The sequence below is a fragment of the Hyalella azteca genome, unplaced genomic scaffold (assembly GCF_000764305.2).
Source record: "Hyalella azteca isolate HAZT.00-mixed unplaced genomic scaffold, Hazt_2.0.2 contig17010, whole genome shotgun sequence".
NCBI classification, from domain to species: domain Eukaryota; kingdom Metazoa; phylum Arthropoda; class Malacostraca; order Amphipoda; family Hyalellidae; genus Hyalella; species Hyalella azteca.
The window spans coordinates 1-21,629 of NW_025946813.1; the positions used below are offsets into that span (position 1 = coordinate 1).

The 21,629-nt window shown below is 37.1% G+C and overlaps 1 protein-coding gene and 1 long non-coding RNA gene across 2 annotated transcripts; one reads left to right on the forward strand and one right to left on the reverse strand.

Annotated features, from left to right (window-relative positions):
• Positions 1–7,083: 7,083 nt before the first annotated feature.
• On the reverse strand, positions 7,084–7,932 carry LOC125179374. The gene is made up of 2 exons (XR_007157246.1): positions 7,535–7,932; positions 7,084–7,406 (listed from the first exon to the last, which is right to left on the reverse strand). It is a non-coding gene; the product is annotated as an uncharacterized LOC125179374 (long non-coding RNA).
• An 8,564-nt stretch (positions 7,933–16,496) lies between these two features.
• LOC108674575 (low-density lipoprotein receptor-related protein 4-like) lies at positions 16,497–21,319 on the forward strand. Its single transcript, XM_018162540.2, has 6 exons — positions 16,497–16,626; positions 17,319–17,452; positions 17,866–17,950; positions 18,324–18,440; positions 20,700–20,828; positions 21,165–21,319. The coding sequence occupies exons 2-6, from the start codon at positions 17,447–17,449 to the stop codon at positions 21,317–21,319; spliced, it is 492 nt and encodes a 163-aa protein (XP_018018029.2). The 5' UTR covers positions 16,497–16,626; positions 17,319–17,446.
• Positions 21,320–21,629: the final 310 nt, after the last annotated feature.

Consider the following 21,629-nt stretch of genomic DNA (forward strand, 5'->3'; position numbering starts at 1 on the left):
CAACAACAGCAAAAACAGCAACAACAACAGCAGCAAAAAGGCAACAGCAACAGCAGCAGCAGCAGCAACAACAGTACCGTAACAACAACAGCAACAGCAACAACAACAACAGCAAAAACAGCAACAACAACAGCAACAAAAACAACAGCAGCAGCAAAAACAACAGCAGTAACAACTGAAGCTGCTGAAGACTACGACATTTAAAATAGAATAAATAAATATGATAATACAGAATGAGAATGTAATATATAATAATGTAAATATTACATCATCAGGTCAAAATATTAATATTTCTTAGTTTAAAATAGTAATTAGCTGAAAGCTGCCGATTATCACCCAATTTATTTCTTATTCATTTTTCTTATTTCCCATTTATTTCTTAAAGCTTCAAGCTTCGTTTCGGAAGTCGAATGTTGTACATTAATATAATTTATTATGTTAATTTAATTACCTTTTTGGTTACCTTTATATTTTAATTACCTTTATATTTTGATTATAATACAATGAACAAATATGGAGAATATGACTCATGGAGTCTGTATTAGTTTGCTACAATTACTATATACCGCATATTGGCATATATTAATTATATGTTACCCATCCACTATTATTCACTATATTATTTTTACTCACTGCTCTTTATACAGTAAATTAACTATATATTACCCATAGTTATTCATTATATTATATTTACTCACCAGTCTCTATATATTAAATGTTCTATATATACTTCATTATTATTCACTATATTATATTCACTCACCACTCTCTATAGGTACCTATATTAAATGTTGTATATATTACTCACTATTATTCACTATATTAAATTTACTCACCACTTTATATATTAAATGTTGTATACGTATATTACTCACTATATTATATTTACTAACCAATCTTTATTTACTAATAAATTAACTATATATAACTCACTATTATTCACTACTCACCATATACACCCATGACAGCCATGGCCGCTGCCACCATCACCCACCACCAGAGAGGGACGCCCGTCACCCGTCCCCTCATTATGGGGGCCTCGACCACCACACCCATGGTACTCCTCTCACCACTCTCTTTATATACCAGTCTTTTGCACTATACCACTTTTTTTATAAACCACTCTTTTTATATATACCACTCTTTTTTATTAACCACTCTTTTGCTGCAGTACCACTCTTTTTTTATTAACCACTCTTTTTCAGCACCACTTTTCAGAAGTCACTTCCACTGAGTTTGAACTTCCACTGAACCAACAAATTCCACTTTTACTCTGAAAAAATAACAGAATTATGGTTTAAAATTAATGTTTTAGAATTAAATTAAATTTAAATTTTAGAATTTAAAGTTTCACATTTAAAAAATATATGTCCACTTACTCATAGGTAATTCTATTTGTATCAATACACTAAAAGACCATACCATTATAAACATATGTTATTCTTTTTAATAATTTTAAATATATTTTGTTATCTTGGGTTATTATATTTATAAGTGATTAATGTAGTAGCGTATTCAAATTGTTTTTAGATGATAGTTTCTTAAAAAGAAATAAGATGGTTTCAATGGAGGGCAGTAAATCAAATTGAAATTTAAATCATTGAAATAATTAACTTTTAAGAGCCGCCATGACACTGTTTTTGACATAAAATTTTTTTAGCAGTGACCAGTACCGGTACCATATTTTTTCATAAAAATTTGCCATTCTAGTGCCATAGGCACACAACTATGCATTGTTAATGGTGAACTAAAAATATTTAGATCACTGTTTCTAATGCAGGATTTAATTTTAGAGAAGTGAAATTGAAGTGAAAACTTGCTTACGTAAAATAAATTATCATAACATAGGTAGATTTTAAATTTGTTCAATTTTTATAAACATACATACATGCATAAAATTTTTATAATTTTTGGGACTGTGATTGATTGTTGGATTGTGATGTTATCAACACCTGACTGTGATGTCATCCACTCCAGACTGTGATTGTTTGTTGGATTGCAATGTCATCCACTCCAGAATATGGAGAAATAATAAATCGGACTTTATTTTTATATAGAGTTTCAAGAGTTTTTCAAGTTTTCTAAAAACTTCCTTTTCAATTACACTTAGGCGTCGAATAATGATTCTGGATAAAAAAGACACAATCGCAGTTCTGAAATAAAAATCCATATATTCTAACGTTTCGGCTATCTACACTTTAGCCATCATCAGAGTGAATAAGATGATAATCTGGAAAGAATAGAAATTCAGATAAGAATACAGTAAACTAAAATATCAGATCAGATTTTATCTATACAAATTAAGGAAATTTGACATCTCTTGGTATTTTACATTGATGTACGGATTATTTTGTCTAATAGCTATTGCCTCCGCTAAGGTCTAATACTTCAGAAAAAGAATGAACAGAGAAGCAGTTGGATATATTGTTAAGAACAGGGCTGTTATGGTCTTCTACGAAGTGCTTGTGGATACTGCTGCTACTATAACGGTGCTGTTTACTTCTTCGTTCCAAAGTACAAGTGGTGTATCCGAAATATGAGGCATTACAGCCATCAATGGGGCACACGAAACGATACACAACACGAGTCCTTGTGGAACTGGTTTTCCGGGGTCTTGTAGAGAATGCAGATAAAAATTTGATAGGTCTGTAGAATCCAGTTACCGAGACTGATTTGTGATCATCTGTGGACTTGACATGATCTTTTACAATATTACGCAGTAATTTCTGGTCATGCTTGAAAGTCGAAAGGTTGGTAAATTCTACAAAATAATTTATTTCTGATTTATTCATGTCGTCGCTACTAGTTGATTGATACTTTGCAAGGGTGTTATTGACGGTTCGTTCCACTATGGCTTGAGGATAGTTACAGTTAGCAAAAACTTGTTTAATTCTCTGAATTTCTGAATGAAACGATGGCCAGTCGGATGAATATTTCAATGCCCTATTGACAAGTGTTTTCACGACCGACTTTTTATAGTTTAGAGGTGAACAGGATTGGAAACTGGAGTAGATACCCTTGTCAGTAGGTTTGATGTAGACTGCTGTGGATAGGTTTCGATTGTCTTGAATACTGAAGTTGATATCCAAGAAATGAAATTGACTCCAGAATATGATTGAAATGGTTGAAGGATTGTGATGTCATCCACTCCAGACTGTGATTGGTTGTGGGATTGTGATGTCATCCATTCCAGACTGTGATTGGTTGTGGGATTGTGATGTCATCCGCTCTAGACTGTGATTGGTTGTGGGATTGTGATGTCATCCGCTCTAGACTGTGATTGGTTGTTGGATTGTGATGTCATCCGCTCTAGACTGTGATTGGTTGTTAGATTGTGAGGTCATCCACTCCAGACTGTGAATGATTGTGTGATTGCCTCTTCAATATGCTATGTTATGGTTAATTTAATATCAATCTAACAAAAAACTCAACTTTCTAATCTAAGCTATGACTGGGACTTCCCTGCCATTTATATAGCCTAAAAATTTCCCCTAGATTGGATACAACAAATTTTCCTCATTTGTTCCCCTAGAGATGGAAGACAGAACTGAAGGGGGGATTAATTTAAAGGGGTCTCAGAAAGAGTTGATTTATAAAAATGAAAAACATTAATTATATTTGTCCAGATTTTAAATAAAAATAGATCTATGGGGAAAACTTTAAATCTATTCAAATCCAATTTATAATATACAAATGAAACATAGATATATATAAATATATATTGTAAATCATATTATAAAATAAAAGTATTGCAAGTGGCATGCTTGCTCATAATAGAGTATATATTTTTATATACCATAAGTGATAAGAACACTGCAACATAACATTTGTTGGGTTTATAACATTTCTCTTGAGTTTTGGTCATCAAAAATGTCACTACGGGATTTTATGTTTCCATTTCTTCAAATGCACTTGTGCATGGAGAAGGTGTACGTATAGGTTTAATGATATTGTGGATAATAATATCCAATAAAGTATATTTTCAAGGGATCCTATAAACCAAATCCTATGTAGTAATCCTATCTTAGAGGATTTGTTATAGGATCCAATGAAGGAGTAAACCATAGGATACAATGAAGGATTTGTCAACCCTTGCACATGATGAATTGTCAACTTATTTATAAAATAGTTAGTTAAAATACACTTAAAGCATGGAATATAGCTCATTTACAAGCCTTGGCTGAGTCTTCCTGCCATTTTTGGAGCCCAGAGACATATGCCAGCTAAATTAGTGCCCATCAAAATGTTAATAAAAGTGAATAATTGAGCAACAAGATTCCACAATTATTAAATATATATTGGATCTTGTTAAGAATAAGCACTCCAGACATTACCAGGGTACTGGGTACGTAGGTATCCTTAACCAGAACACTACTGGGGGTGTATTCTAAACAAGGTCAATTGAATGAATAATACAAACAAATTAGGTCTATTTAAACATTTTTAAGAATTATGTATCAATGTAAAAAATACATCGTGTTTTATTAACAAGAGGGGTCAAAATATTCCAGTGATAGGTAGAAATTTTACAATATTGAATAGTAGCAGGTTTTTTTATGGTGAAACAACAGAAAATAACAAACAAAACTGGAAAATTTATCAAAATTAGACAAAAGTCAAAAGCTACCCATGACCAGGACTAAAATTTCCTCAATAATACTAAAATTTATGGCTTGCAAGTGACATACGGTATATTTTTAGACCTGGAATGTTGCTACTTGATTATTTTTTAGGAGATAATTCATTATTTAGTTTTTAATTCATTCATTAGCATTAGGAGATAATTCATTAGCAATTTAGTTGATTATTTGTTAGGAGATAATTTATCCAGCAGATATTTCATGGCTCTAAAATGGCAGGCAAGCTCCAGATACAGCTTGAGAATTAGATATATTCGAATTTATGCCTGACTATAAATGTATGTATATAATAAATATAATTAGATGTATTATAATACATGCCTGCCTACAACTGTATTATGTATATAATAAATATAAAAATTAGCTAGCCCTATATTAATATTCCAATCTAAGACTACCCATAATCCATAAATGAGCACTAACAGTAACAGCCTACTCAGCTAACAGCTGCTACCTTCAAAGGCTTAAACACTAATAGAGATTAGTGAAGAAATTGAACTACCTATATATTATAATATAGGTATATACCTATATAAATAATAATAAGACTAACTTAAGCCGGAGGAAGACAAAGCCGAGTGGTTCACGGCTGATTGGTGGATGTCCGGAGAGATCCAAGGCGTTCGATTCAGGGCTTATTGGTGCACAAAATTGGTGGCGCACGGCTGCGCTCCCTAAGGGTTGGGGTTAACGTGTCTTTTACTGCCGTGACCGCGGCTACATAATAATTCTAATAAGTTTCATAATCCGGCTGAATATAAATCCTATAATCCTACTAAGCATTAAATTAGCTCGTTAGAATTTTAATTTAATAAATTTATCGAACTAATGACTATAGAAAAGTTGCATAAAATAATACTAATCTTCATCATTCTAGGTTAACAAGGTTTGAATTGTGTTTGAATGATATATGATATGTGTGATATATGATATATGTCACATATCATATATTTGTGATATATGATATATGATATTGTGTGTGATATGATCAAAGGAGAGGGTGGGAAGACAAAGATGACCGTGCCGAATGTTTTAGTACGTTGTTTCTGTTTTTTAGGATGTTGCATAACGAATTTTTTTATTTTTTAATATTTCTTTGAATACGTTTTAATTGAATTTTTTGTTAACATACGAGTGTGAACTTTTAGTTTTTTGATGGTAGTAAAAGAGCTTTTATGTAGCGTACATGACCGATTTAAAGGATTATTTCATAATCCTGCTGACTATTAATCCTATAATCCTACTAACCGGTTTAGCTCGATGCGATTTAATTTTATAAATTTATAAAATTAATGGCTATTGGGGTTGCGGTTAACGATCCTTTTACTGCTGTGACCGCGGCTAGATGAGAATTCTAATAAGTTTCATAATCCTGCTGACTATTATTCCTATAAATCATTTTAGCTTGTTAGAATTTATTTAAAAAAATTTTCAAACTAATGACTATAGTAAATATGCAATAATAATGATAACAATCATCATTGTAAGTTGACAATTGGTTTGAAATTTCCGTTTAACACAATTAATAATTTCAAGGAATTTAATTTTAATTAAAACGTCATGTAAACTCACTATATCTTCATTATAAACGTTTCGCAGGCTCACTCAACTGATATTAAAATTGAATGATAAAATGAATAAATAAAGTATAAATTAAATTTCTTCTCTTGCGATGATAGTATTGAGTAATACACTATGAAAAATAGGGTAAATTTTGTCCAAATTTGACCTTATATTGGTTACCCTGACCCAGTTAAGCCCTGCATAAGGGTGTATTAGAGTTATAAATCATGACGTGCAGTAAGAGTGCTAGTGTTCAGACAATATCAGTGGTTACAGTTCAGAGTACCAAGATTGGCATTGGAGCAGTGAGTTGCAGGTTCGATCCCAGCTCTGTGCGCCAGTTTCTGGTCAGAATCGGCGAGGAGGCCGGGCGGTTAAGCACTGCAGAATTGTAGCAGTGAGTTGCGTGTTCGAGACCGCAACAAGCTGTGAATATTCTGCGATGTTCAGAATCGGCGACAGGCCTACGGCCTAATAAACGCTGAAACCGCTATTATATTATTATTAATACAAAAATCACATGCTTTTTAATACTGTTCACGTTTATAAATAAATAGCTAGTAAGCATGGAAAATTTCATATCGCCATCTCAATTACGAGTGAAATAAAGTCCAGCCCAATTTGTGAAGAAACTCATAGGGAAGAGCCCAGCCTGTTCGAAGCCTCGTGGCTCTCAATAGCAGCCTTAATGCATGGCCCTCTCAGGCTCTCACTATACATCGGGCCTGCTAAACGCACCAATTGGCAATTACCATGGTTTCCTTGTCAGAATCGCGCCGAACTCACTTAGACAAGAGCGGCACACTAGTATTCATCTTGCTGTCTTGTCTGTAATTAAAGTTATTTAAGATTAAACGTGTAAGGAATTTATACGAATATAACAGCTAATAATTTTTATTGAACTAGAAACGAATGAAACTTGGACATCAGTGCAGTCTGTCAAGAACTGTAGAGGCTGATGTTCACGAAACTGAAATTAGAGACAAAAGATCTAAATTAAAATAATGTAGGAATACTTGAAATGACTTTAAACTATTATATTCAGCAATTCCAATTCAACGGCACAAGATATGACAGTAACGCAGTTTCCACTTCTAACCTTAAATTAAACATAGTACAATGCAGAACAGGTAGTGTGCACTGGCAGCACCGGAGGCAAGAAGCGAGATGACACGAGACGAGAGGTGAATACCGGGGGTTATACTGTAATATAACGGAATAAACGGTGAGATCGGGTTTCAAATACTAGCAATAATCTCAGTAATATGGTATGAACAAGTTAAAGCTCGACATTTTCACAAGACATAATTTAAGATATTGCGAAGACCAACCTTCAAAATTATTGCCATTGGCGAATTTCGAAGTGGCTTGAATAAAGCCGTTCAGAGGTATATTTGTGGTAAAATGGTGCAATCAATGGAATATTAGTTAATGGCTGGCCCAACTTGTTAAGTTAGCAGAAGGAGGTTAAGGTGCACAAGTGCAATTAGTAGTTTAAGTTAAAGCTCGAAAGCCGGCAATACTGCCAAAGTAATGCGTCAAAGACGACTTTAAATTGTTGGGCCAAACCAAAGAGGTAACGTTGCATGCATTAAATGCCAAAAGGGCCCATGTCATGCATTAATTCAAGTTAATTAGTAAGAGATAGGATGATATTGCACTCGAAAGTTGATAAAGAAATCAACAGTCCAGAACACTGTTAGGTATCACCAATCGCTCACGCCTCCAAAATCCTTTTTCTAATGGTTCCTAGCTATCTAGAAATCAACTTAAAACTAAACTTATTCTACAAGGTCCCGCTCAATTAAAACGGAACATAATTTCTAATAAACGAGTCGCATCAGAAAATATTGCCTATTTTGGGTGTTGCAGTCGTGTTGAAATTTGCGACCAACGGATGCGCTCACAACACAGCTTCCACTAAAAACAACTTCTCGTCCGTTTTATGAAGACTCGGTTGTTCACCACCCGCCTCACGTCTGGACAGTCAATGACCGCAAGGCTGGAGCGCCCTGTGGGCAAAGGCCAAATTAAAACTTTGAAGCCATAATGGTTGTTTTATTAGTTCAAACGACATCCCCTATCACCAGATTAGTATAAAGAAAATAGTTAGTAGCTTCTACCTATCGGGAGGGGTTACCCAGACAGAGAACAAGGGCCGGACGGTCCAGCCTGGGATGGCGCAGCCTGGAGCATCACCGTAATAATTCATCCGGGGGACATCACTTTAGATGAGAACTAAGACCATCTGATGCTACATCTGCTACACTACTTGATCACTACCATCAGGGTCGCACTTCAGAGGGGGCTCACTGTCTGGGGGGTTTGTGAGGGACTTCTAGAAGGATCCTGTACATAATCACATTTACAATAAGGCATGTGAGATAAAATCCTTCCAGGAGTGCTGTGTGCTTACAATAGCATCAAAGGGATGGCTAAGGACCTTTTACGTTAGTGGTTAGGTGATTCTACAACTCTCTCAGGCGCCCTGTGCTGAGCAGGTACTTTGCAAATGCCTCAACTATCATGAATTGCACGGGTTGGGCAAAGTCACCACCCCCGCACAGATTTTTAACAGTTATTGGGACTCCGAGCCCATGCAGGGTTAGTTGTAGCTCGGTCCGTGCAATCGCAAAGAGTGGACACTGCAACAGAAAGTGAACAATTGAATCTATTCTTCCACATTGACAAAAGCTACTCTCTGCTAATCGGAAACGATGCAAGTGTTGTTTGACCCCAACATGCCCAATCCGCAGTCGAGCCAGAACTGTTTCAATGTTTCTGTCTCGACATGATGCCCATGGCCAATACTGAACATGATTCTTTACTGACATTAGGTGTCTTCCCTTATTGGAGGCTTCTACTTCTTGAAGCCAGCTACTCTGCCAGACCTTTTGAAGTGATGACTGGACTTCTCTTATCATATGTTCCCTGCCCAACCCTGGCTCAGATGTGATTTCCTCCAGGCTGTGTCCAGCTTTAGCCGCCAGATCCGCCAGCTCGTTCCCCTCAATGTTCTTATGACCTGGCATGAATTGAATAGAGATAGGACATTTTTGTGCAAGCAGGTAAGTTAACCTATGGATTTCAAAGACACAGGGAAGGTAGGACTTGGGGCGCAGAGATGCTATTAAGGACAAGCTGGACATAGAGTCTGAATATATGACTGCACCTGCCATATGTCTAAAATTGCTCATTAGGAATTGCAAGGCTTTGAGAATAGCAAAAAGTTCACATCCCAAAATACACGTTTGGTTTGGCAGCTTCCAGTTAAAAATACTTTCATACTCAGGGTACCGTACCACCACTGATGTGGCTGCTGACACCTCTGGATGTTCCAGCCGTGAGCCATCAGTGAACACCTCCAAAAATCCATTATAGCGGGTGGCTTGCAGGTCCCTGAACGTTGCTTGCGCCATATTTTCAGTTATTTCCTTGACTGGCACAGGGAGAAAGTTCATACAAATAAAATCATTTAGGTCCACCCACGGAGGGATGGGGGACACCAGTGGCGCCGCATTGGCTGAGGGCAGCTTCACTCCCAACCGGTTTGAGTACAGTGAAATCCTGCACCTCAAAGGAGGAACAAGTATGTTCCCTGCCCAGGGTAAACCATCTGTCGCAGGATTAGTATATATGAGTTCGTTAGCAACAGCAGTATGTTGAGGTAATTCAGCAATTCGTGAAAAGAATCTGAAACTTACCAGCATTCTGTGCAATGTCAATGGCTGTGGACATGGCTTTCAACTTCCAAGGACATTATAGGGGATGTTTTCCGCGCTCCAATAGCTATTGGAGGCAACGGTTCTGAATGATGTTAAGCTTTTGCAAGTGGGCGTTAGGCGCAGTGCAGTAAAACATCGACCCATATTCCATTGTGCCCCTGATCACTGATCTGTAGAATCTCAACATCAATTCCCTGTCTGCTCCCCACCTATACGTTGACATAGACTGCATCAAATTGACTCGTGAGATGCACTTATCTCTGAGGTACTGTAGATGGTCTCGCCACATCAGTCCCGGGGCATCCAGTACCATGCCAAGAAACTTATGCCGTGGGACAATTTCTATTTCTTCATTTCCAACCTTAATTACGGGGTTTGTTATCGATTTCCTGGTTAAAACCATACTCTTGGTTTTGGCGGGATTAACGGAGAAACCCCACTCAAGCATCCATTGATGGAGTTGGCTTACCTGGGATTGAAGTTTTTCCTCGACGTGGGTCACTAGGGCACCACTACAGTATACTGCTAAATCATCGGCATATTCTGAAATTTTAACTTCTGGTACATGAGGTAAGTCTGAAATCATGATATAAAAAAGGGTTGGAGAAAGTACCGATCCCTGAGGTACCCCTGACACAATGGTGAGCTCGTTAGAATAGGCACCTTCAAAGAAGACTTTAAAGGTTCGTGCACTCAAATATGTGTTGATCCAGGACAGCATCTGTCCTCTAATGCCAATCTTCTGCAGTTTGTACAACAGCCCCAGATACCATACACAGTCGTATGCGTTAGACAGGTCAAAAAATACTGCAGCACATAGATGCCTCCTGCTTAAGGCTTGGCGGATGCTCATTTCCAGTCTAGCAACCTGATCTAGCGCACAAAGTCGGCGCCTGAAAACGCTTTGAGTGGAGCTCAGACTCCCAGAGGTCTCCAGGAAGTAAGTCAATCGTGAACTAATAAGGCGTTCTAGCAGCTTTGGAATACATGGTAGTAGCGAAATTGGTCGGTATGATGCTGGATCACTGAGGGATTTACCAGGTTTAAGTATAGGTATGATGGTGGCATGTTTCCATGTGGGTGGTATCTCCGAATTCCTGAAGCTGTGATTAAGCAGTTCCAGTAGCAAGTCTTCATGTTCAGGCGGGAGGTGCTGTAACATTGCATTATGAACCATATCATGGCCAGGGGAAGACATGTTTAATGCCTTCAATGCTTGTCGCAGCTCATACAAAGAGAATGCCTCATTATATGCTACCACATGCTACTCACTCACTGCTACTGCCACTGGAAGAATGTAGGGCTCACCGGCAGGGTGAGCAGTCCTCAGTCCTGCCGCACCCACCAGCTTTGCGTACTGCTCAGCAATTATATTTGCTTTATGAGTAGAATCTGTGATATATTGCTGATTGTAAAATAGTGGGGTAGCACGCTGGGCTGCATGCCTATTCGATAGCTTGCCAATTTTCCTCCATACTTTAGTCACAGGGGTAAAACTAGAAATTCCTGACACAAAGTTTTTGAAGGATTCTTTTCTTGCCTTCTTGGTCTCTTGCTTTACCAGTGCCTCTGCTCTTCGGAGTGCTATCAGATTGGGCAGTATGGGGTGATTCTTTAACTTGTTTCTAGCAGCGTGCCTTTGTTTGACAAGGGCAGCACAGGTCTCGTTCCACCATGGCTTGGAGTATTTTGGGGTCACTAGTTCCCGGGACTTCCGGAACACCGCTTCTGCCGTTTCAGTCAGCTTTGATGTGAGGGCTGTCACATCTCCTCTGAAATCTCCACTTCTCTGGACAGGACCCAAGGCTGCCTTCCATTTCCCCCAGCTGTCGGGTTTAAAGATCCACCTTGGTCTTGCTCTGAAGGTTGCTATGGAAGGATTATAGTTAAGTGAAATCAGCACTGGCTCGTGGTCACTGCCCATCTCCTCCTCCAGCACGACACTTGCACGAGGCACTAAGTCTGTAGACACAAAGCACAGGTCCAGTGTAGAGAAGTTTCCTGTTTGGACATGAAAGTAGGTAGGGAGTGAGTGAGGCGTTATTAAGCAAAGATTGGGAAATTCTGCCAAGCTCTCCACTAAATTAACACCAGTCCTATTGTTTTGCGATCTTGAGTCCCACATGTGGTGGTGGGCATTGAAGTCCCCGACCACAACAGAGGAAGGAGTCAGCTGCTGAAAATATGAACAAAACTCAGCACTGGAAACTAGGGCATTTGGATTATAGATGTTAAGTATTGTAAGACTAGAGTTGCGTCCATTTATTCTAACTGCCTGTACCTCCAGCTCCCCACCCACATAGGCTGTCATAGGAGCAATAGTGCAATTTACATCGTTTCTAACAAGGATGGCCAGACCTCCGCCAGGTCTGTCCTGTCTGTGCCTGTAAAATGCTGTATAGTTTACAAAAGATGGCTCTCGAGACTCCTTCAGCCAGGTTTCGCTCAGGCAAGCTACATGAGGTTTCAAAGAATACAGCCTGACCTTGAAACAGGATAGTTTAGTATATAAGCTACGGCAATTCCAGGCTAGAATCTCAAGTGACTCCTCAGTCATTTTGCTGATTTCTGGCGACCTCTGATGCCTCTTGTTCCAGAACTCATGGAGTGGGGAAGGGCTTTACCTCCCTCAAATTCCCTAGTAGATATGCATCCTCCACTTAAATCCCCTAAACTTGACCTACCACCATCTAATAACCATTCATGTTATTGTGAGATGAAAAAGAGGTTGCAGGCGTACGTTTGTCTAGATTTAGTTCCTCAAGTTCAAAGACTTTCGCGCAACAGTGCTCTCAGCAAACGCGGATTTTGACTTTTCTTAAAGTCAGAAACATTTTTCATATAACAAAAACAATGCTTTCCGATTCAACAATTTAATATAATTTTATTCTTCCTTCAGAATCAAGCAAAAACTTGAAAATTTGGATGAGTTGAAAATTTTGATGAGTTGAGTATTGAACGCTGGAAAACTATTAAAGATAGGAAATTAATATTCAGGGGCGCAGCTAAATCTGTCCTCGTTATACGGAATTAAAGTTATTGTCGCAATATTTTTCTGAAATTAATATTCATATACCGGATTAAAGTGTTTATATTAATAATAATAATAATAATAATAACAATAATAGTAATAATAATATTAATAATATAATAATAATAATAATAATAATAGCGTTTTCAGCATTTATTAGGCCTTAAGCCTGTTGCCGATTCTTAACATCGCATAACTTTCACAGCGTTTTGCGGTCTCGAACTCGCAAGTCACTGCCACAATTCTGCTGTGCTTAACCGCCCGGCCTCCTCGCCGATTCTGACCAGAAACTGGCGCACAGAGCTGGGATCGAACCCGCGCCTCTCTGCGCCAATCCTGGTACTCTGAACTGTAACCACTGGGCCACCCTGCCCTTTATAAATATAATTGTTAAGTGCAAGAAAAATCTTTCCATTTGTTTGTATCTTAATGACTGCGTAGCTAAGTGGAAGTATGTATAATTTCCTAGCGCGTAATGACTTATGGATGATTAAAATAAATAACTGAACATTTTATTCGTCTGTGAAATACATATTTTTAATTAATGGATGTAGGAGTTTGTAATAATAGAAAATGTTCTGACAAATTAAGAAATTCGGCTTATATCATCAACAAGGCGAGACCTATTTCTCTCTTCACTTTTCCAATCAACACCTTTAAATAAAGTTGAATAGATAAATTGTTCAACCCAAATAGATTTTTTCGTCACGCAAACTATGATGTTTCACCTCTCTGGACTAAAATTTCACTGTAAAGAATTTCGTGGCAAACGAACGTAAAATTTTGAAAATAAGTTAGCTTTAATAGCAGATGAGCAAGTTAAGTCATTGTATCACTAATGAACTAGGAAAGGTTGAAAAAAGGCCTCAAATTGATGATGAAACAATGTTGAAATCAAAATTTGTTTCTGGAAAAGTGAAGGTTTTCCCGCAATAAATCCAATAGTGAAGATTCTCAATTTTAACTCATAGATTTACCTTTAGAAATTATGTTTACATCTTCAAAAACTTAAAAATTTTGGACTTTTATCATTCATTGTTTAATTGTTTTTATAATTGAATTATCTTCATCTCATTCATAGCTTCAGTTGTACAACCTGTAGATATAAAATGAATGCTTACATACTTTACGATACCAGGGGCCATACTTTCAAAACTCGCTAAGTGAACGTAAGTACTTACGCTCTATTTTCTTGTCTATGATTGGTGGATTTTGCTCGAAAGGCCGTCAATGATTGGCTGATGAACTTACGATCTCTTAACTTTTTTGAAAGTATAGGCCCAGGTTGCTTGAATATCTACATTTTAGCCCAAAAATCATATTAGTTTGTCGCCCGAATTAATATTCCCTGATGATTTAAAAATATATATTCAATGAAACGAGAAAAACGTGAATTTGACTACATGTGTTTGTGGCAAGACAAGACTATAGAAAAAAAAAGCTTTGTGAAATACACGAGACATACGTAAGTCATTTTTCTATCATGTGATATATGTACTCATGTTCTCAGTTTGAGTTGGTCATTATCCTTGCTTGTCACCTGTCACTCTAACGGGCTAAGTTCAAGCTGTTAATGAGCTAAGTTGAAGTTGCTAATGAGCATTGCTGATATGATATAGAAGTCCATAGACTGACATATCTTTGGCTCAGTTGTAACGAACAACATTTTGGCGAACTTATATATTTACAATACTTGACAGGCTGCATGGCATATTCGATTGATGTTGAAAGACTTTTCGACGCAATATTTGAAAATCGTTTGAAATCGTATTTGAAAAGAGGGCTTTTCGACTATCTTTTTTATTTTCTGACCAGCCATTGTAAAATGCACGAACTAGATCTTTTGAACGGAGGAAAACTTCAAAACTGAGTTGAGTTGAGTATTGTAAAGTTCTCTCGAAAATTTCGACCGGCGAAACAGCTGAGCCTCAGCTGAGGTAATATAATAGGTATTCTAAATACAATAATTCTGATTTTAGTAGTGATATATTACTAATGAAATAATGATAACGGAAAAAATTCTCTAGAGATTTTGATAAAGTTCAATTTAAACAGATTTGAAACGATGCTTGTAAAGCTTTGGCTTTTGGAAAACATTTAAAACAATACGTCACACGAATTCTTTCAAAAAGGCAATAATGTAAAGAAGTTTTTTCCTAACAATATGATATAATATACGACATTTCATTCTAGGTTGAATTCATTTTTTGGCCCAAACTTTGGAAATCCATCGCACGCAGAGCTACAAAAATGTTTCGTTTTCTTAGTGACGCTTAATTAATGAATTTCTGTAAGAACAACCCTCAGACACACCTATGCTTTATTACCGCCTAATACTAAATCAGTCATGTTTTTTCATTAAATTTAATATATTGTTTACAAAGAACGAATTTCTATTGTTTTCTCAATATTATTGTTCTCAATATCAACCCATTCCCCAGCAGGCATTCGGTGGTTGAAACAACTACCTATTACGAAATTGAGGCCGGGGCGAAAGGAGGTTTAGAATGTAAGCAAGAGCAAAATCTTTCATGAAACGAAGTACTGACGTTACAATGCAACGTTGAATCAATGTTGCCAATACAACATTGCTGCAACGTCAAATTCTCTGTTTGAATCGACGTTGATGAGCCAACTTTTTTCGTCCGTAGCAGGATTCGAACCCGGGATTGCTGGAGACCACGCGACGCCTTAGCAACTTTGACCACGGTAGCTCGCGTGCATGAGCAATAGATATAAGCTAAAGAATTGTTCGGCTCCTTAAAAATTGAAATGCATTTTATGGTCATTAATCGTACACTTTTATATATGTATTTCATTCAATGTTCGTGTGATAACAGTAGTTCCATGCTGGTAAATAGCTAATCATTTAACGTACCGATATCGACCATTTTTCAACGTTGAAATAAGGTTGTTTTACGTCCTTTCTAGTTTTGGTCAGATTTCGACGTTGATCGGACGTTTAATTTTGGTTGCTCAGCATTTCAACCTGAAATCAACATTGATTACAAGTTTAAAAATAAATAAGTATTCAACGTACCAATATCGACGTTAATTCAACGTTGAAATAAGGTTGTTATACGTCCCTTCGAATTTTGGTCAGATTTCGACGTTGATTTGACGTTTAATTTTGGTTGTTCAGCATTTCAACCTGAAATCTACATTGATTCAACGTTTAAAAATAAATAAACATTCAACGTACCAAAACGGCATTATTTCAATGTTGAAATGAGGTTGTTTTACGTCCCTTCTAGTGTTGGTAAAATTTCGACATTGATATGACGTTTAATTTTGGATGTTCAACATTTCAACCTGAAATTAGCCAATAATCAATGATGTTTCAAAGTTTGAAACTGGGATAGGAACAAATGAATAATATTGTTCACGATGCTGTTCTTGTCAAGGCGTTGGAGACGCATAAAATTTTTAGCGGCCTGCATTCAGTTTAACTCCTCTCATAACTGTAGATATCAGAGGTGCCTAGTTAAGGTTAAGATAGTGCGAGAACATCGACCTTTTTGTTATACAAAACTCTGGGGTAACTCAGGCAATTATAACCAGCAGCAATTATCAGTTTAGGAAGCTGCGTCTGCAGCACATGAAATATCAGGCAGGACACAAGCCAGGAGCGATCATTTGCTTTTCGGTCTTCTTCACTGCAGCCAAGGTAGAAAAGCGAGTGAAGTAAAACTTCATTATATCATTATTTGTATTTGAATTTTCGGATATTTATGGCAATATTTAACATGGCAATTAGGCTCTATGAACAACAAACGAAAGGTTTTGAGTTGGAACAGAAAGATTTTGAAGAATATCGTTGAAAGTTTCAGAGGAATCCCTTGATTTTTTTTAAATTTTGTGGAAAATTGAGGCTCTGTTGTAATTATATTTAAATAATATCTATTAACACAGGTTTTCGACGCAAACGATAAAAATTAAATCATGTTAAGGTGAAACAATCTAAGCAAGTTCACAAATGACTAATGAGCATTTTTTTATTTTTCGATTTATGCATATCATTCATTAAAGATTCAATCCATGGACAAATAAATACACGATTTATTTGTATACCAAGTTATACCGGTGACTGTTTACTTGGAATTGATTTTTGGCGGGAGGCTTTCATAATTGTATCAAAGTTAAAGATATATTTTCCTACCTGGAGACCATTCAAAAATAAGTTAAATTAAGAAATGCGAAAAAAATTAAATTTTATTTGTTAGAATAGACCTATCAATAAGGTGCAGTACATATCAAGCAAAAAAAGTTATTTTGGTTGTTTACGAATATTCATGTTGCAACAATCGCAATGTTTTTCACTGAAATAATTTGTTTCCATTTTTCGACTTATGATTCCAGAGCAACATTCACGTCATCACTGCTTGTTACTGCCATTCCCAGCCGTACAAACGCACTGAACAAACAGCCTCAAAGTCGGTTGAATTGAACGAGTTCGTAAAGAACAACGTAGAATCAACGGCACCGCGATGAATGTAAGTCTTCAACGTTTGTTGATTTTCTGACATCAGCTGCAATTACTGTTTCTAAGTGCTATTATTTTTGCCAGGTAGCTCATTTTTGGTTTTTAATTGTGAAAACAAGAATTTTGAAAATCGCGAGCAATTGAATTTTTGAGCAATTTATTCTTCTTGTTATTTACCTGTACCACCAGCGTTAAATATGGCTATGTGATTCAGTCCACTGACCTGGCATCGTATTTTTTTTGGTTTTTCAACCAATTTTGTTTATTATTTATAATTACTGGAAAATCAGTTTCAGTGCTTGTTCGCCGCTCAAAAACTAAGATTCTTCCTAAAAGCAATTTTTATTTTTCGTTTAGAAATATTCTTTTTGCCTATAAAAGAGTCCATGCATGGTTAACTTATGATTTTCATATCCGCTCAAGTTTTGTCGTTTCGGCTGGTGGCCGCAGCTCCTGATGGCAGTTCTGCTCTGCACGGTCGCAAGTGCTAATCCTACCGATAGCACCGGTGAGATTTTTATGTCATTGCAATAATTCAGCATGAAATTTATCTCAGATCTCACAAAATTCGTTGAATTTAGGCAAACTGAGCTCGTGCTTTTCCCTCATTTACTTACTACGTTCACGAGATGCCACACAAAACCGTGTTCCCGAAAATTTTACTGCAATTCACATTGCCGGGAGACTACCGGTATGTTCTCAGGGAGTCAATAATGTTGTATTTCCCCATTTTTATGCAGACAATTTTGATTTGCACCTGATGAAACGGAAGGAAATTGTATTGCCTTTAATTAAACGGATTATTTACAGTTTTTCAAATTTTTATGAAGGATGGGCAGTGAAATTACGAACCTAATTCATCACCGAGTTTTCGTGCACAGCGCCGTGCAATAACGGCCAGTTCGTGTGCGCCAACGGCCGCTGCATTCTCGGTCTCTTCCGGTGCGACGACGACGACGACTGTCTCGATGGCAGCGATGAACTCGAGTGTATTCTACGTAAGTTTAGAGCAACGATTCATTGTCTTTCTGCCTATGCTTATTATGAATTCATTTTACAACGTTTTGAAAAACACGAAAAGTAATTAGTAACGTTGAACTTAGGCAGCGGTCCAATCCGATTAAAATAAATGGCGGAATAACTTCATCATTTTAACTCACCGTACTATTACGAAACGATTGCATCTAACGCGCGAAAATAATTATTTTTAATTAGATTTTTTCAACGTCATATTATTAGCAAACTATAACACTGGTGTCAGTCTTATGATACTCTATTATACATTTTCTTGGGATTCTGTCGTAGAATTCAACTTTTTCAGCGAGGAACTATCTATATTAATTAATTTCACGAGTACCTACTATTCTGAAACGAACTTATCCGAGGTGGCTTAGTTAGCATATACACGATGCTTCGATACTGCTGATCAACAGGCGCATACACGATGCTTTTATACTGCTGATCAGCAAGAAATACAAAGCTCGGTTAGGATTATGTTAACAAGTTAACAGGTTGGGCAGGTAACACGTAAAAGCTGTTTAAATAGCAAGTAAATACGTCAATTCCCGAAATAGTTATAACAAATCCCAGACATCTGATAATCCAGTTATCAAATAGTCTTTTATGTTATCAATTAAATTATTTATCCAAAGTAATCTTATAACGAACTATCTTTTCAAACCCATTTTTAACTTTGAAGGTAGTTAAAATTTTTACCTTTTAACGAAAACTAAGCACATGGGGGCTAGAGATGACAATGAAACAAAGTTATGTTCCCTATATTTATCTTTCATTTATTATGTCAGTGAACTGCAACGTATATTATTGCACAGGCGTATGAAGCTTGGCCGGGCTGCCAGAACGGATAGTGGTCAGGGAAGTTCCCAACCAAAGCGTGACGTGCCAGATCTGCAGCTATTAGCCCCCAGCAGTTTCGTTCAGTGCTGCCACAAAAAATATACAAATGAATTTAAAATCATAAATATCCATAATGGTAACAATATTAGTATATAGATCTATTATATTTATAAAATTTATAATCTGTTTAATTTCTCTATATATACTAACTATATCCATCAATTTATCAATTCATCAATTTTGAACTAATAATATAGTTTTAGGTCAATTATCATTTGGTAATACGAAGGGCACAGCCCATCTATCAATTAACAAAGATATAGCATGCCAGCATGCAATATATTAAATTTATTCTGTTATCTATTAAAATTAAATATCTATTATATAAATATTTAAATTAAATATGGCAACCTTTATTTTACTTTGAGGTCAGAGTTTGGCTATGTCAATCTCAGAAACTGTCTGGCACACACCCGCACGACTAAGTGGTACTGAGGACTTACGTTTCATAAAAGACTGAAGCTGGGCCGGGTGGCCCAGTGGTTAAAGTTCAGAGTACCAAGATTGGCGCAGAGAGGCGCGGGTTCGATCCCAGCTCTGTGCGCCAGTTTCTGGTGAGAATCGGCAAGGAGGCCGGGCGGATAAGCAAAGCAAAATTGAAGCAGTGAGCTGCGAGCTCGAGATCGCAAGAAGCTGTGGATGTTCTGCGATGTTAAGAATCGGCGACAGGCCTACGGCCTACTAACGCTGAAACCGTTATTATTGGTGCAGTCAGCTGAAGCAGGTAAGTGGTCCAACTGGGGCTCATGCAGGAGAACATGCGGACGTGGAGAAGTAAGCACCTCATGACTCCCATCACGTGCGACGATGAAGCAGTACCGTAACTGCGGTCATAGCGTCCTGGGATACTGATAACAAATCGACGGCCGCAGGAGGAACTGGTCACAGGATGAGGTGCTAGAGAAGACTGTAAACGTAAATGAAGTTTGGTTCCATTCAAAGGCAATCCCGAAACCGCAAGCTTCTAATACCTCAAAATCGCAAAGGTGGTGCCAGGCAGATAATGTAGTTTAAATGTAACTTAGTACTGAAATGTATTATAGAACGAAAATTATAGTTTTAAGTCTAGTTTTAGCTTAGGTTATTAATCGAACTCTATGAAAGCTTAAAGTTAGCATTTAACGACAACCTTAAAACTATACTATTTTCGACACCTTTTAATACAATTAAATGTTTAAAAAGTTTGAACTTTTTATGTTATTCCAATGCTCAAACCTACCTTTCTCTCTTACTTCCCATATTACTAACTCTATAACTAACTTAGGGAGTTTTAAAATGGAATTAATGAACAATAAGAGTAGCGAAGCTTGTAAATCATTGAAAAACTCATTATCCGACAGCTGGCCAAAACTGCAAAATAAGTGAGTTTGAGTGCGAAAACAGAAAGTGCATCAGGAAATGGTACGTCTGTGACATTGACGATGACTGTGGAGACGGCAGTGATGAGCGCAACTGCAACTACCCCGATGGTTAGTGGCATTTTATTGAGAGGTTTTGATAAGGAATTTGTCTTGAGTTGAGGTGCCGTGGCTTACCTGCTACGGTTTTCGGTCGCGACAATATAATTTATAAGTACGCTAGTGCGAAAGCGGACAGTTATATTGCACTTGAGTCCAATGATTAACCTTTTCCTAAAAAATAGTTTTTTTATATAAATAAAATGGTAACATTTGCAAATTGTTCAGTGGTATTATATTTCAATAGACTCTAAAGGAGAAATGATATCCGAATAACCCTTACGAGAAATTTGAGGGAATATTTTATGTTGGATTTTCTTGATGATCATCAGCCAATTTAAATATCAGTCCCGTGCGGGGAGGACGAGTTCCGATGCGCCAACAGACGTTGCATTGCCACGGGCCTCACGTGCGACGGCGTCGACGACTGCCGTGATGGCAGTGACGAGCTTAACTGCACCCTTCGTAAGTCTCACTTTACTGTTTTTTGTCCCCGTATTTAATGCAGTATATTGATTTGAAACTATGGAAGGAAATAAAAAAATTTAAAGGAACTGTATATAATCCATCCGATGCAAATTGTATAACCACCAAGACAATGGTTGCATACGAATATTTTAATCAAATCATAGTTATTCTCTTGGTGTGGCAGTGAAAGTTAACGTTTACAATTTATAATCATTGCTTGTAAATATGTTAACGATTGTCAGGATTCGAGCGACGAGGAAAACTGTGCCGATTTTGAGTCAAGATATTCTGCACATTTCTGTGTTGCAAAATATGCTGCACATTTATTTGGTGCAAGATATGCTG